General features: G+C 43.7%; 1 protein-coding gene across 1 annotated transcript in view; it reads right to left on the bottom strand.

Annotated features, from left to right (window-relative positions):
- Positions 1-16,536, bottom strand: part of BMP2K (BMP2 inducible kinase) — a 130,484-nt gene continuing 113,948 nt past the window's right edge. Inside the window, exons 16-17 of the mRNA XM_019534306.1 lie at positions 3,107-3,603; positions 1-3,001 (exon numbers count right to left, since the gene is read on the bottom strand). Of these exons, the coding sequence (XP_019389851.1) occupies positions 2,168-3,001; positions 3,107-3,603 (1,331 nt within the window). The 3' untranslated portion in view covers positions 1-2,167. The remainder of the gene's footprint in view (positions 3,002-3,106; positions 3,604-16,536) is intronic.

Here is a 16,536-nt window from a genome sequence, read left to right as displayed (position 1 = left end):
CCAGGTCTTCAAAGCTAAACATTTTAAGCAGAACATCCCTAACTGAACAAGTCTCTGTATTTGAATTCCATCTATTTTGCCACAATAAAGGAAATGAGAAGATAGGGGAATAAAGATCCATGTTTGTGTTTCATCCTCTTTCCCAAATCTTAGACCAGGGAAAATCTGAACATTTTCCTTATCAGTGGCTTTCACTCATTCCAATGAAGCATTGTGCAATAAAACTTAAAGCTCCCAAAAGAGAGCAATGACTTGTTTTAAAGTTGTTTTTCTTAATGAGATCCAAACCTCTGCAAAATCTTTGGAGAAGTCTGTATCTAAATTAACCTTGATTCTGTTAAGAAAACACAGAAAAAAAAATGCATAAATCTAGACAATTTGTTTATCATCTACAGTAAATGATGGAACAGCCACTGCATCTATACGTAAACTTCAATCATCCATGCCCCTCATGTGGTAAAAAAAGTAGGTTTTGCAAAATATCTATGTTCAGAGCAAAAAACAATGCTAAAATACCCAGGGCCCGATTCCTTCTACCATGTCTAGTCATCAACACTGTTAAAAATGAATACAAAAAGAATGTCACAATCCACTATTCTGATTTTTACTCACTTCGCAATTGGTGTTAAATAACTATGCCCAAGATGCAGGCCACTGGAGAACCAGGCCTTCATAAAGAAAAGAGTTTTCTTTTTGCTCAAAGGTAACCAAATCGTGCTTTAACAAGTAAATTTACATTACCAACCCATCACCTGATGACACACTGTGTAAGCTTTTAGCAATGTCTCATGCACCAATTGGCTCAGAGGTACTTTGTAAGCAGGCTGTGTGTCCTGCCAGTAAGGCTTTGTGGTGTGAAATGCAGTTTACTGGTAGAGTAGTAATCAGCATCTGCAAGCTACTTGCTGCTTTCTGCTTCTATGGAATTGTCTGGTTTCAGGATGTTATTTCATTGTATCTCAGTGCAGTTAGCAGAAACTTTCTTATAAAATACACTATATTACAATAATAGTTTTGTCAGAACTTAAAGAATATTAGGTGACAGTCAATTCATAGAATTATTATTTGTTTAAAAAACATAATTTGTAAGGAATACAGAGTTCTTTTGGAATAAAAATGCAAGAGGAAAAAAAAGGTACTTTCAGACATGAACTCTAATGCATAATTGAATAAAACCTATGGTCATCTTTGCATTTTTTGCATTCACTGTCAATTCTACCAATGATATGATGTATTCCTGCTGTGCCAGATAGTTCATCCAGGTCAACAAGTTCCTCTTCTCCAGCGTAGTCTTCAAAGTGCTGCAAATGCTGCCTGCATCCCTGCTATCTTGTTTCCCTACATTCACGCTTTTACCTAGCAAACCAATATATTCTCTGTATCTTTAATTTTTACTCTAGGCTTCCAGTTCGTTATTTTACATTAATGGCACTTACTGTAAAAAAAATTAAAACATTTAGGCACAAAAAAAAATTCTGCCTTTCGTCTCTAGTTGTGCACAGAGCTGCATTAGTTCAAGCCACCATACTCCTTTAAGGAGTTGGCTTTTTTTCTTTTTCTCTTAGAATCAGGAAAGGTAGTTTTCACTTGGTAAGAACAGACTCCAAAACTTCCAGCAGATCAATATGGGTCCCAGCACATACAGGTTCCTAGATCTATTCTGGATTCAGAGATAGTCAATAATTTGAAGATAAGATTCTATATTCTGTTAGGTCAACTAGACACATTATGGTATACCTTGCTCCATGACTTTCTCTTTTGTACTGCCAGAGTGAAAAAGCAATACAAAAGTGCAGAATGATTCTGAATTACTTGCATCAGATTCCTCATGGGCTCTGGGAATCCATTGTTCTAGTGAAATACTTGCTTCGCCTCCTGGTTTTTGTTGTTTTTGTTTTATTGTTTGTTTGTTTTTTGCTTGTGTGTTTTTTGGGGGGGCTTTTTTGCATTTTTCTCTATACAAAAATCTCATGATTTTAAGGGATGGGGGTGTGCTGGCTGTGGAGTACTTATTGAGTCTGAATAAACTATACAAAAAGAATTATTTTCCTGTCAATTCAACTGGGTGAATTATTGTACTATGTAAAGCCGACATTAAATAATGGAGAGAATGAGAACAAGCACGAGAGAGAGAGAGAGAGAATCAGAATGAATCTGTTGGAAGCAATTACTGTTTGGAAGGAAATGGAGCTGCCCCAAATGGATCTAACTCTAATGCCTGCTGCTGCTGGGTCTGTGCACTCTGCAAAACCAGTTCTGTAAAGGGTACTGCGCCAAAGTCATCTGTTTTAAGCCCATCGCTACTGTGAATAGGCCCATGTAGGGAGCTCTGTCGAGGTCTACCTGGCACTACTGTGTTATGGTCCCCACGGTTGTCACCAAGTCCTTGATGCTGGGGGTGCTTCATCAAGTCTGGTGGGTGGAAAGGTTTAGCCCCAAACGGGTCCAGCAGATTCTCATCCACTTGCAAAGGGTTGCTTCGATCTTTGCTGTCAGTCAATCCAACACTTATGTTTTCCTTAGAGTCTGAGATCGTTAGGAACTCATTGCTGCTCTGGGAGTCCCTGCGACCAGCTTTCTTGTGCCTGCGGGCTCTCTCAGGGGTGCGGAAGCTGGGTTTTGAAGTTTTCTTGGTGTTCGTTGGGGTGCCATGGTGACGCTTCCCATTGCTTTTGGACACTTCTTGTTTCATGCGCCTTTGACGGGAGGAAAGTTTCTGCAAATTTCTCTGCTGCTTCACTTTTTGCTGCTGCTGGCTGCCTGTTATCTCCTCAAAGGGGACCAGCCCAAATGGGTCCTCTTTACTCTCACTGCTCTTAGGGGTAGGGAGAGGCTGGAATGGGGTGCATCCAAAAATATCTACGCTTTGGGGAGAGACAGAGGCAATCTGGGTCTCAGGTCCTGCAATCTGGCCATCTTGTTGAGTCACCTTCTTACTGAATGGGGCCTTGGTAAAGACATCGAAATCATCTTGCTCTTGGCCTAGGCCAGGAAAAGTAGTCTGAGGAGAGAAATCTTTATTATTCTTCTCTCTTGATTGAGACTGAGGTTGAAGAGCAAAGAAAGGGACAGCACCAAACACATCAAATTCTTGATCAGGACTCACCTTGACCACAGTACTTGGTAGCTCAGATAAGGAAGTGAGCATTATGTTGACTTGCTTGTCTTCACCATCACCAGGCCCTTCTCTGTACTTACTGCAAGGGATCCTTTCCACAGGTTTCTGCTTGGTGCAATCAGAATCAGAATCAGAGCTCTGCTTTTCTTCTTCCTCCTCTTCTACTTCATCCTCAGAATCCATAAGGAGTGGCCTATGTCCTAAGTTCTCAGGTTCTGTATCGTTGTCATCATTAAAGTCTCCATGCTCCCCCTGTAAACCTTCTTCATCTTCCTGTTCTTCTTCCTCACTGCTTTTGGGAGAAGGAGGATCAGATTCAAAGTCGCTCTCTGACTCATCACTCCCTTTTTGCATTTGTCCTTCTGTAGTCTTCCTTCCTGGCCGGTCATCTCTTGAGCCCTCAATGGACTTGTCTGCCCTGGGCTGGCCCCCTGTTTTATTTTCTTGATTGCTGGCTGAGGTATTAATTGCCTTTCCTGGGGAACCTGCAGGGCCAAAAAAAAAGACAAAGTAAAACATTAAATGCACATTTACATCAAGCAGTAATTATTTCAGATCCTCACACATTGTCCCCTGATTCAGGGGACAGCAATTTGATTCAGTGATTCGAATTACTGTCCCAAATCAATTCGGCCAAATCTGATTCGGATATTTCAGATCCTCATACACGTATATGTAAGGGTGCATTCAAAGGCACCTCTTACGTAAATACTCAGAAAAATAAAGATAAAGCTCCATGAAATTTTGTCTTTTGATCTTCAATTAATAGAGAGAGCCACCTATCAGACCTCTGTGCCCTTAGGCTACTGATAAAGCACCAAGCTTGGAAGAACACAGTAGCACGTTTTATTGTCTGTCTACAGTCTTCAAACTGTACACTCTAGTGCACCTTACAGGTAAGTGTATACAGGAGACCCTTGCCATTTGCAGGGGATACATTCTCAAGATCCCCGTGAATGGCAAAATCTGTGAATAAGGCACTGTGCTCATGAGCACAGTGCCGCGGTAGGTAGGGCGAGGCACAGCTGCACTGGCAACAGCGGGAGCATGGCGGCAGCAGCAGGAGCACAGCAGCAGCAAGCGTGGAGCTCTCAAGGAGCTCCTGTAAGTGTATTTAAGATGCGGGATCGGCATTCGTGAATGCTGAACCCGCAAATAGCTAGGGTTTCCTGTAGTTGTCACCCTGATGGTACAAGCTCTGAAACAAGGGGTTGACAAACTTTCAGAAATGGTGGTTTAACATAATGCAACTAGGTCCAAGGCAGATCTCTGCTTTCCTTGCCACTAACATGCTTGTAACCTGCCACCAAATTGCCACTGGTTCCATGGGCCAGATGAAATAGCTGGGCAGTAGACCTGCACAAACCAGCTAGTATTCACTTTGGATTCAGCTGATTCAGGGGACAGCGATTCGATTCAGTGATCCAAATCACCGTCCCAAATCAATTCGGCTGAATCCGCTTCAGAGATAAAGTTGCTGCTGAATCTCCTAATCAAATAGGCCCCACCCCCACCCACTCTCCCAGCCCAGCTAATGGCTGCCCTGCTCAGCCTCCCAGCATCTTTTCTTTTCCTTCCTTTTTTTAAAGCCTCATACTCCCCAGCTCCTGCCAGGCAGGGATGCAATCCCCGCTGCACCCCCCCATTGCCCCATGTTGCATGGAAGGGCTCTGCCATGAGCCCCAGAAGCCCCAGCAGCCTCTACAACAGCCAGTGAGTGCAGGGCTTTTCTTTTTTTAAAGAGCCGGAACACCAGGGCAGGGTGTGGCAGCCATTGAAGGGCCTGGGAGAGCAGGCAGGGGTCAGGGGATGAGGCCTGGTAGGAGTCCCCCCCCATAGTCCACTCTTCCCTCCTCCACCCCCCACTTTCTGGCACGGAGTCCAGGTCCAGCTCCCTGCGGCAGCGAGTGGGGATTGCCCCAATCTCCAAATCAATTCAGAGAGCTTTGAATTGATTAGGACCTTTTTATTGGTTTCCCAATTAGATTCAGAGAGTCAGCTGCCAAATCAGGCCGAACCTCCTGAGAATCAAATCAGCACCTAAAGTTTCGCACAATGCTACTTAACAGCCTGGATTCAGCCCATGGGCTGTCAATCCCTGGAGTAAACTTAACTTACTCAACAACCTGCAGCTCCTATTCAGAACAGCAAGTGTTAAAAGGTGCTAAGCTATTATGAAAATCTGTCCTTTGCTTCAAGGTACTTAAATGGGAGCTGGTGGGTGATAATCTTTGGGGGGGGGGAGAGGGAAGAGAACCTGTTACAAAGAGTTTATGACTTTTATTCACATGGTGGGGAGAAATTGGTCAATGCATGATGGCTATTTTATCTGCTGGCCCATTTTCTGTACATTGTGAATTAAACGTGCCTAACTGCTAATAACAAATCAGCAAGTAATGAAATTGCCTGACAATATTTTAATTTAAAAGTGGTGATCTTTTAGAAAATGCAGACAGAAGCTTATAGATGCTTGTACCGAACAGCTGGACGCATAGTGGTCTCTGTGTATAGCAATGCTGATTTTATGCATGTGGTAAAATTTAGTAACTCACTAAAGCAGTGGACATGATATACCTTGACTTCAGCAAGACTTTCAATACGGTCTCCCACAGCATTCTTGCAAGCAAGCTGAGGAAGTATGGGTTGAATGAATGAACCATAAGGTGGAGAGAAAGCTGGCTGGGTTATCAGGATCAATGGCTCAAGATCTAGTTGGTGGCCAGTATCAAGTGGAGTCCCCCAGGGGTCAGTCCTGGGGCTGGTTTTGTTCAATATCTTCATTAACAATCTGTAAGATGGGATGGTTTGCACCCTAAGCAAGTTTGCCGATGACACCAAGCTGAGAGGTGGAATAGATATGCTGGAGGGTAGGGCTAGGATTCAGTGACCTAGACAAATTGAAGGATTGGGCCAAAATAAATCTCATGAGGTTCAACAAAGATGAGTGCAAAGTCCTGCTCTTAGACTGGAACAATCCCATGCACCGCTACAGGCTTGAGACCAACTAGCTAAGCAGCAGCTCTGTAGAAAAGGACTTGGGGGTTTCGGTGGACAATAAGCTGGACATGAGTCAACAGTCTGCCCTTGTTGCCAAGAAGGCTAACAGTATACTGGGCTGCATTAGGACGAGCACTGCCAACAGATCAAGGGAAGCGATTATTCCCCTCTATTTGGCACTAGTGAGCCCACACCTGGAGTACTGTGTCCCGTTATGGGCCCCTGCTACAGAAAAGATGTGGTCAAATTGGAGAGCATCCAGCACAGGGCAACAAAAACAGTTAGGAGGCTGGGGCACATGACTTTGAGGAGGGACTGAGGGAACTTGACTTATTTAGTCCACAGAAGAGAAGACTGTGGAGGGATTTGGTAGCCTTCAACTACCTGAAGGGTGGTTCCAAATAGGATGGGGTTAAGACTCTTCTCAGTGGTGATGAATGACAGAACAAGGAGCAATGGTCTCAAGTTGCAGCAAGGGAAGTTTAGGTTGGATATTAGGAAAAACTCTCACTAGGATAGTGGTGAAGCACTGGAATAGATTACCTACAGAGGTGTTGCAATCTCCATCCACGAAGGTTAAGGCCTGGCTCAACAAAGCCCTGGCTGGAATGATCTAGTTGGGGATGAACCTGCTTTGAGCAGGAAGTTGGATTAGATAACCTCCCTAATTTTCAACCCTAATATTCTATGAGTCGACCGAGAAGGGCGTGGGCAGTGGGGTTCCGCAGGGCTCAGTCCTTGGACTGATACTCTTCAATGTCTTCATCAGTGACTTGGACGAAAGAGTGAAGTGGCCTCTCTCCAAGTTTGCGGATGATACAAAACTGTGGGGGGAAGTGGACACACCAGAGGGCAGGGAACAACTACAGGCAGACCTAGGCAGGTTGGACAAATGGGCAGAAAACAATAGAATGCAATTTAACAAGGAGAAACGCAAAGTGCTGCACCTAGGGAGGAAAAATGTCCAGCACAACTACTGCCTAGGAAACTACCTGCTCGGCAACACGGAAGCGGAAAGGGATCTCAGAGTCCTAGTGGACTCCAAGATGAACATGAGTCATCAGTGTGATGAAGTCATCAGCAAAGCTAATGGCACTTTATCGTGCATCAGCAGATGCATGACAAACAGAACCAAGGAGGTGAGCCCTACAAGGAGAGACTAGGGTATCTGGACCTCTTCAGCCTCCGCAAGAGAAGGTTGAAAGGTGACCTTGTGGCTGCCTATAAATTAATCATGGGGGTGCAGAAGGGAATTGGTGAGGCTCCACTCACCAAGGTGCCCCTGGGGATTACAAGAAATAATGGCCATAAGCTAGCAGAGAGCAGATTTAGACTGGACATTAGGAAGAACTTCTTCATAGTTAGACCAGCCAAAATCTGGAATGGGCTCCCAAGGGAGGTGGTGCTATCCCCTACCCTTGGGGTCTTCAAGAGGAGGTTAGATGGGCATCTGGTTGGGGTCATCTGACCCCAGCACACTTTCCTGCCTATGCAGGAGGTCGGACTCGATGATCTATTGAGGTCCCTTCTGACCCTAACATCTATGAATCTATACTCTGGATACAAAAACAAGGGATATAAAGACTGAAGATGGCCTGGTTGATATACATGTTTCCAAAAAAGGTAAGGTCCCAAACAATTACATGAGGCTTTCTCCCATAGAGTCATTTTAATCTCAGCTTTTCTAAATCAAAACTGCACTTGTGCATGGCAAGCACTAGTATGGCCCTGACACAGCTCTCTTCAGCTGTCAGATATCCAGTGCTAGACATCCATTCTCTGGTATGGTGTGGAAAAAAGCCAGAATCTCTCTGCACAAGCAAGGTACGAGATACTGTAATATGGGTGCAATCCATGGTGCTAACAACAGGATACTTATTGTAGCTTAAGTATGCAAGCACTCACTCAAGAGTTTGAGCACAGCATTTACTGCCTGTGCTCACATGAGATTCAATCGAGATTTTTTAAAAGGCGAAAAAAGTGAGCTTTAACTCCCAAAAAGAATCCAGCTAGGGCTGCAAAAGGTTAAAGGACTATTTCACTGCTAAGCCCAGTGATAACCAGTTAAGCTTACCAGTTCTTGTTCAGCGTAGGGCAGAGTAGTCTGGTAGGGAAGGAAAGCCTTGCAGTGGCCCAGCAGGAACCAGGTGGTGGCAGGACAGGCAGGAAGACAGGAGAGGGAGGGGAAGGTGGACTAGTACCCATAGTTTATGAGGTTAAAGGGAAAAACAATATGTTGCCTACTGACTCATCAATTAAGCAATTAGCTGCTTGTTCACAGGTGCTCCCTCATCTAAGTGGGGCAGTGCCATAGCAATGAAGCCTGGTGCCTAGGCAAAGCCCGCAGCAGCCCACTCTCGCCTCACGCACAGATGCAGGGGTCATGTGTACACAGTGGTGGGAGCCACCTTTCTCCCAACTCCATCCCCCCACAAATGAGCCACTCAGCTCCATCCCATGCCCTGCCCTGGCTGGGCAGTGCCTGTTGGTGCCCCTTCGCTTTGGTGCCTGGGGTGGGCATCCTGCTTACTCCCCCCGTCCTTTGCTATGGTATTGAAGTGAGGCTTCACCTGGGCTGCGTCTGCCTGAGTTTGCCATAGGGGCACCCCCCTGCCCCCCCTACCCAGAAGCAGCTCCCAGCAGCAGTTATGTTAGCGGTTAACCATTTAACCAATATAATTAGATGAGATTAAACACAATTTTTTAATGATATTTTCATCCTTATGCTATACTGCCATTGGTACATTTGAAAATCTCTGTACTGCTTAAGATGGATTGCAGCAGCTGGTGGCCTGTTCACACCTGAGCTCTCAACATTGGTAATGTCAGTGAAGTGACCTTAGGGAAGTATTTTACATATTTCTTCACTGTTGATATTCCAAGTACTTGTCTTGTTGCTTCAAGTCAGTTTTAATAAGGAAAACCATGGTCCAAAACTGACATTGTGAGGTCCTATGTTCATCCTCATAACTTCCACCTCACATTTAGAGAGAAAGAGAGAGAGAGATAGTTGTGTTTTTGTGGAGGTTTTGTTTGGTTTCTTTGTTGTTGTGGGTTTTTGGGGGTTTGTTTGTTTGTTTTAACTGGCAGCCCTGCACATTTGACTTAAAGTCATAGAGGTTTTCTAGGCTGGGACACAGCAGACCTAATTTCTATTTTTTTTTTTTTTTTTTTTTTTTACCCAGAAGGGCAGCTGTGAAGAAATCACTTCTTGAGCTCCTTGCCTCACTTTCCCTATCCCTGCCACAAGGATAATAGTGTTTTGCTCCTTTATGAAGTCCTTTGAAATACAAGAATGGAGAGTAGACAAGGTGCTTTGGGTAAATCTGATATCCCGGGAGTGATGTGTAGGGGGTGCACATGCACACCCTGAGCGTGGCAGTGCATCCCCTATAAAAAAGGTGAGGGCATGCATCATTTATGCTGATGATATCTTTTATTAGACCAACTCAAATAATTGGAAAAAATTCTTTGCAAGCTTTTGGGCACAAACACCATGTGTCAGGCTGAGGAAGCGTCTGCAGTTGGTGTGTGTTCTTCCTGGATAGAATGAATAGTAAAGAAGTCAGAGACTGGTATGCCGGCAGGAAAGCCAATCATGGTATGCAGTCAAGAAAGCCAACTGCAGATGCTTTCTCAGCCTGATAAAGGGTGTTTGTGTCCGAAAGCTTGCAAAAGATTTTTTTCCAACTTGAGTTGGTCTAATAAAAGATATCAGATTTACCCAAAAAACCAATGGGTCTGCTTATGTCCTTTGAGCAACAAGGCTACAACCTATGCCCCTAAATGGAGAGTGTTATGCATAGGAATTGGAGGCTACTATTTTTCTGAACTCATGTTTTCTATTCATCAGTTATTTATCCCAATGTTGTACAGATCAGAGTTACTCCAAAGCTGAGCTCTCAAGAGCTGCAAGGGAGGAGAATGCTCTATTCCTACAGGATTCTGGAGGTCTGCTGTGGTTCTGATGCATCCCTGATGGGTTTCAGAGCTCTATTTCTATGAAATGAAACGTGGCAACAGAACTCAGCTAGCGGAGTTTGCCAAGTCAGGCAGCCTTTAACCAAGAAAACTCTCCTCGCCTGAATTCCTAATTTTCCTAACAAGACCTTTGTAAAATTATAGTTCAATGGTACAACTAATATTTTACTATTTTACAGCTGCTCTACGTTGCACCTTTCACCCGAAAAGTGAACACACAGACATGCATAGAATGAGTGAGATCATGAGAGCATAATGCATGGACACTATTTTTATGTAGGGAGAGAGGCAGAGATTTTGCTTCAGGAATAATAAAAAAAATACTTAAAGAACAGAAATCAGACAGGTTTAAAAATAAACCTCAAGTAAAGTTTATTTCCTGAAAATGCTGCATTTCCTGACTTTGTAAGTCATGGTTCTTACTGAAACATGCTACAGAACTCCTGTCTGCCTTAATGTGTCCTGTCTCTCTTTTATAAAACCGCAAAAAAGGAATAACTGTCGCCTAATTGTCATTCATTCTGACAGGGCTTTGCTGCCACACAGTGGAAAATACAGAGCTAAGCTCTTGTACTGGCATTTAACTTTTATTATTTACAATAGTGGCCTCAATATTAGGCACATTCCAACCATTGGGGGAGAAAAAAAAAAATGATAATCCCTAGTCTGAAAGCTCAATGTAAGGACAGACATGTAAAAGAGGTTAAGGAATGAAAACAGGCAATGTATATACAGTATATTTGATAATGAACAGCTTTTAAAATGTAAACAAGGTAGAGGCTCTGGGAGCTCATTAACAGACTACTCAAGTGAAGGGATTACACGCAAGTCACAAAGTGAATTGTATATGAGGCCAACAAATAACAGACAAGGATGCAAGTGTTGCTGAAGTAAAGACGACAAGCCCACACTGTTGGGCCAGTATTATACGGGGCCCTGAATAGGGGACAACTCAATCTCCTGCAATAGTTGACATGAAAGCTTTTAAAAAGAGACTTCCTACAATTGACCTGCTTCAAAGCTGGGCCAACTCCAGAGTTGCCAACCCAAGGCACTGGATTTTTTTTTTTTTTTTGGGGGGAGCGGGGTCTGTTTTTGTTTGTTACAAGTACAATTACAGCATAGCAAAAAGCAAATCACAGAATTAAGGCAAAAGGATAAGCACATCTAGCTCTTCAGTTTCAAGAGCATCAGAAGCAGCATTCTGGATCTGGATATGGCAATTTCAAGATTCACGTGATTAGCAGTAAGCACAAGCCAAGGCTTTATAGGTCTCATCACACAAAATAACCACCTTTCAGTCTTCAGCACAGGCCCATAGCCCATGCTGAAAAAAACGTAAGCCATAGGGTCTTGTTCTCTGTTACCAGATCAGACAACAAGAACAGTTAGCAACATGTTCTAAAGTATTCAATGCATTGTAAGAACAAATGATGGGGCCGTCTCTAGGCGGGGGCAAATCAGGACAACCGCTCTGGGCCCCGTGCTGTGGTGGGCCACACAGATCTGTGTGGAGCACACAAGGCAACTCTGCATCGCTGCCTCCAGCTTTGTGTACAGCCACTCACTCTAACCTTCCACCCCTCTGTCGCTGCAGATGGCGGCTGCAGCTTCTTCGGGTCTGGGGCACATGGGATCAGAGCAGGGATGGGGCCTCACGTACGCCCTGGGCCCCACACCCTGTTTGGGTCAGCTGTGGGTGCTCAGAATAGTGAGCAAAATTAAACCTGTAAAACCCTCAATTTTTCTCTCAACAAAAGTCTCCACTCTTTTCTGGATGAGGAAAATCGTGTACACATTAAAATTGGAAGTAGCACTTACACCTATGCTCCATGAACTCATTTAGGTGCAAAAAGTGAAAATTTTGCTCTAAAGCTAGAGCTGAACGTTTATTCTGTTTGGTAGCCAATTTCCTAAAATATGCCCAGATTTACCATTCAGAAATTATGTCTGCTTTGTGTGGATTTAAGAACAACAAAGAGACCAAAATGACTGGAAACATCAGGTGCTTACAGCTTTGGGCTGTTTTTTGTTTGCTTTCAGTGTCAGATTGATTCTTATCTGTTCTTAGTTTAAATAATACACATTTGGTTTACTATTAAATTAGAATCTGGATTATTTGGTTGTTTGCTTTAGATTTCCCAAAGGTATAGACCTCATGTTGGACTTTAAAACCTCTCCCCCGCCAAATCCTGACATTTCCAATATTTGCTAAAACACTGCAATGTTAACATGAATGTTATTAGTTTACAAAGTGGGGGGAAATCCCAAATCTTTCCGAGTAAGGGTAGACATTAACTACATTTGTGTTCAGAAGAAACCCCAAACATCTAAAAAAAAAAAAAAAATCAGTATTAATGTAAGCATGTATTCATTTTGTTTAAACCCACAGAGATGCATCTATTTCTATCTGAGGACAGCTGAATGAAGTTTAACTCTTGCAATACGGAAAACTGAACTATTCACATATCTGATGACCTAAGAATGCGGTACATATAAAATAACTGTTATATACACATGCTCGTAAAAATAACCACCTGCAAATAGCACCAGCAAGTCAAAACAGTGGTGCTTGATCCATCAAGTATTGAATACAGCAAGACATTTAAACTGTGAAAAGTATATGCTGGGCATTATTAAGGGTGCCCACTGCCATTGCAGAATGCATGGAACAAAAGACGGGACCTGATTTTGTGCCAAAGTCCCTGATGCTAAGACAGATACTTAGTGCCAGATTCTCTCTTACGTATTAGGCTTCTATGGGTGATCCTATTCTCCTCTACCTGAGTCAGAAAAAAAATGTGGGAGGCTAGTAGGCCCTCCTCCTCACCACCACTTTTTGTGGCTTAGTCTAAATGCTAGGCACATTACAAAAGTGAACACATTAATGAGCAAGTAGACTGAACTAGGATCACACAAAGAAATATGGTCCAACACCCTAGAATTTAAGAGACCCCGATGCAATGAGTCAAATTTCCGTTGGTTGAACTTGCTACACCTAGTTTTCAAACATAGGTATATTCACCTCTAAAGGAATTGGTGAAGAGGCATGAAGGAAGCATCCAGTTAGGAAATCATGTTACTTGTGCGGAATCTGTTCATTTTGTCCACTAAAGGAAGTCTTTTTTTAACTGCTCCTTAAGTACTTGTGGAATTTGCTGGTATTGGTTCTGATGTAACAAAGTGTTATTGATTCTCAGCATACCTTTTATCAATAGTTTTTTTCCAGTATAACAAAGCTAGTAGGTTTTCAGAGATTCAGGGACAGCATAAGAGCTGACATAATGACATTTAGCACTAAATAAGATTTTTTATTCTTATAAGACACGGCAAACCAATAAATATTTTATTACCTTGCTGTGGATCAATTTTCAAGCCTTTGCTCCTTGACATAGGGCCAAGCAGCTGCATTAAACTGGCCAAGCAGCTGCATTAAACTAAAGAGACTTCTCATGGAGGCAAAGTTATTCAGTGGCCCAATAAAGGAGGTTGCACACGTCAAACTAACAAAGCTTGTCAATACTATTAGCATCCATGTGTAACTGATGGCAGTATTGGGCCTTCAAATACAGGAATCTGCACAGAGATCCAATGGGAAGAACATGAGAGCATGGAATGGGAAGAATAATTGCTAGAATTAGTTTTCCTTGGCTGCTGCCAATTTTTTAAGCATCTTATAAATTAGTACAGTCTTTTATCATTTCCATCTATATATACATGTGAAAGAATATGATTTCAGAATAAAGACTGATATCATCACTGCAGTAAATAAATGATAATAAACTAATAACCTCCGAGTTTGCAGAAATACTTCTTTCACACCACTCCAAGGAATTCTTTGATGGCTAGGCAAATACACGTCCTGTATTTAAGGCAAAGTTTTCAAGAACAGGAACAATTGCAACCTCTTAAAACCATACATCGGTACCTAAACAAGTGACCTCTGACTTGAAAGTGGTAAGCATTGAGAAGAGGTCTCACTGAGTACTATGAGTATGGAGGGCTAGCAGGGGGCGCTCCTGCACTGAGCCACCCACCTCACTACACCCATCCACCTGCCAAGTTGTGAGGGGATCGCATTCGTTGTGGTGAGTGCATGTAGATCTTCCTCTCTACTGTTCTAAGCAGAGACCTCATGGCTTGGAGGGGAAGGACTGGTAGCCCCTTTCACTCCACCAAGCAGTGATGATGCTTTTCAAATTAGTTGGCTAGCAGCCACTAACTGCTGGCCTTCGTTGGGCCCCCAAAGGTGATGTCAAAAGGTCTATATAAGCCAAGACTGCCCAGGAGGTGGGGCAGAGCAGCCATGATGAAGACACACACAAGCACTGAAACATCTGCAGCGCTCTCTCTTTCTCTCTCGATGCTGAAGTGAGTAAACTGCTGAAATCTATCTAGATATATAGCTTGCTATAAACCAGATACATGATCAAAGGCTACCTAGACATACTGTTTGCTCTAGGATTATTCTGTAATACTTCTCTATCCTGCACCCTTCCCCAAGCCTCCCCAGTGTAACCAATAAAGTTCTTCACTGTAGCAAGCATGGTAGACTTGTTGGGAGAGGCATACCTTTGTGCCCCCTTAGTCCGGCTGATCAAGGGAGGCTACTATTTATGCTTCAGACTAAAGGAAGAACCCCAAGTTCTTGCAGTGGGTAAGGTCTACAAGGTCTACAAGGCCTGTGTAACCCAGGGGGCACAGGGCTGAACACAGAACAAATTCCCTGGGTGGTGGTGGCAGTACCCTTTGACTTCCAGATGTGCTCCGGAAAGGGGGTCGGCCAGATGTGAGGTGCCCCTAGGGAGGCCCTCTGAGCTTGGCAGATGGACAGGTGCAGTGAGGTAGCTGGCTCAGCGCAGAAGCACCCCCTACTGGCCAACCACAATGGGAACTGGTAAACACTTGGCAATTAGACCATGTAAGTGACTAAACAGGTCCCAAGAAACCCTTACGTAAAGTTACATGACAACATAAATCTTGCCTTCCCAAGAAGTATAGTAAACTCAAAAGTAAAAAGCCATTTTTCATATATGAAGGATGCATTAGACATTTTTATCATGTTAACAATAAAATGATGTATAGGTGAAATCACTGGACCAACTACAGTTGAGATGAAAAAGCTAGTAGGTTTAGACAAACAACTAGGGAGGAGTATACAAGCATTGCTCTGGCATAAAGAGATGAAGTCAGGAAGGCCAAAGTACAATTGGAGTTGCAGTTAGCAAAGAATGTAAAGTGTAACAAGAAGGGTTTCTATAAGAATGTCAGTAGCAAGAGGAGGATCAGGTAAAATGTGGGTCCCTTACTGAATGGGTGTGGCAACCTTGTGACAGAGGATGCAGAAAAGGCTGAAGTGCTCAATGCCTTCTTCACCTTAGTCTTCACAGGCAAGGTCAGCTCCCAGACTACTACACCATGCAGCACAATTTGGCGAGGAGGTGAGCAACCAACAGCAGCAAAAGAACACGTAAGGGACTATTTAGAAAAGTTGGACATATACAAGCCAAGTAGTCCGGGCCCAGATAGGATGCACTCAAAATGTGCTGAGGGAGTTGGCTGATGAGATTTCAGAGCCACTGGCCATCATCTTTGAAAACTTATAGTTATCACGAGAGGTCCTGGATGATTGGAAAAGGGCAAATATAGCACCCGTATTTAGGAAGGAAGATCCAGGGAACTACAGCCCAGTCAGTCTCACCTCAGTCCCTGGAAAAAAATCAAGCAGATGATCCTCAAGGATTCCATTTTGAAGCACTTAGAGAAGATTAGGAACAGTCAGCGTGGATTCACCAAGGGCAAGTCATGCCTGACCAAACTGGTTGCCTTGTGCACTCTATGATGAGATAACTGGCTCTATGGATGCAGGGAGACCAGTGGATGTGGTATATCTTGATTTTAGCAATGATTTTGATACAGTCTTCCAAGACATTCTCACAGGCAAGCTAAGGAAATATGAAATGACTGTAAGGTGGATAGAAAACTGGCTGGATTATAGGGTTCCAGAGGGTAGTTATCAATGGTTCAATGTCTAGTTGGCCACTCTGTATTGAGTGGAGTATCCCAGGGGTCAGTCCTGGGACCAGTTTTGTTCAATACCTTCATCAATGACCTGGAAGATGGCAGAGAATTCACCCTCAGCAAGTCTGTGGATGACACCAGGCTGGGGGAAGAAGAAGATGTCCTGGAAGGTAGGGCTAGGATTCAGAGTCAAACAACCCCAGCAAGGTGTTCATCTAACCTCCTCTTAAACACCCCCAGGGTAGGGGCCAGCACCACTTCTCTTAGAAGTTGGTTCCAGACCCTAACCGCCCTGACTGAAGTAGCGCCTCCTGATATCGAACCTAAACCTACCCTCTGCCAGCTTGTGACCGTTATTCCTGGTCACTCCTGGCGGTGCTCGGGGGAACAGCGACTCCCCCAATGCCTGCTGATCCCCC

Source organism: Crocodylus porosus, unplaced genomic scaffold (assembly GCF_001723895.1).
Source record: "Crocodylus porosus isolate Cpor-Errol unplaced genomic scaffold, CroPor_comp1, whole genome shotgun sequence".
Taxonomy (NCBI): domain Eukaryota; kingdom Metazoa; phylum Chordata; order Crocodylia; family Crocodylidae; genus Crocodylus; species Crocodylus porosus.
Note: the sequence above shows the minus strand (reverse complement) of the source record. Positions and strands in the feature narration are given on the sequence as shown.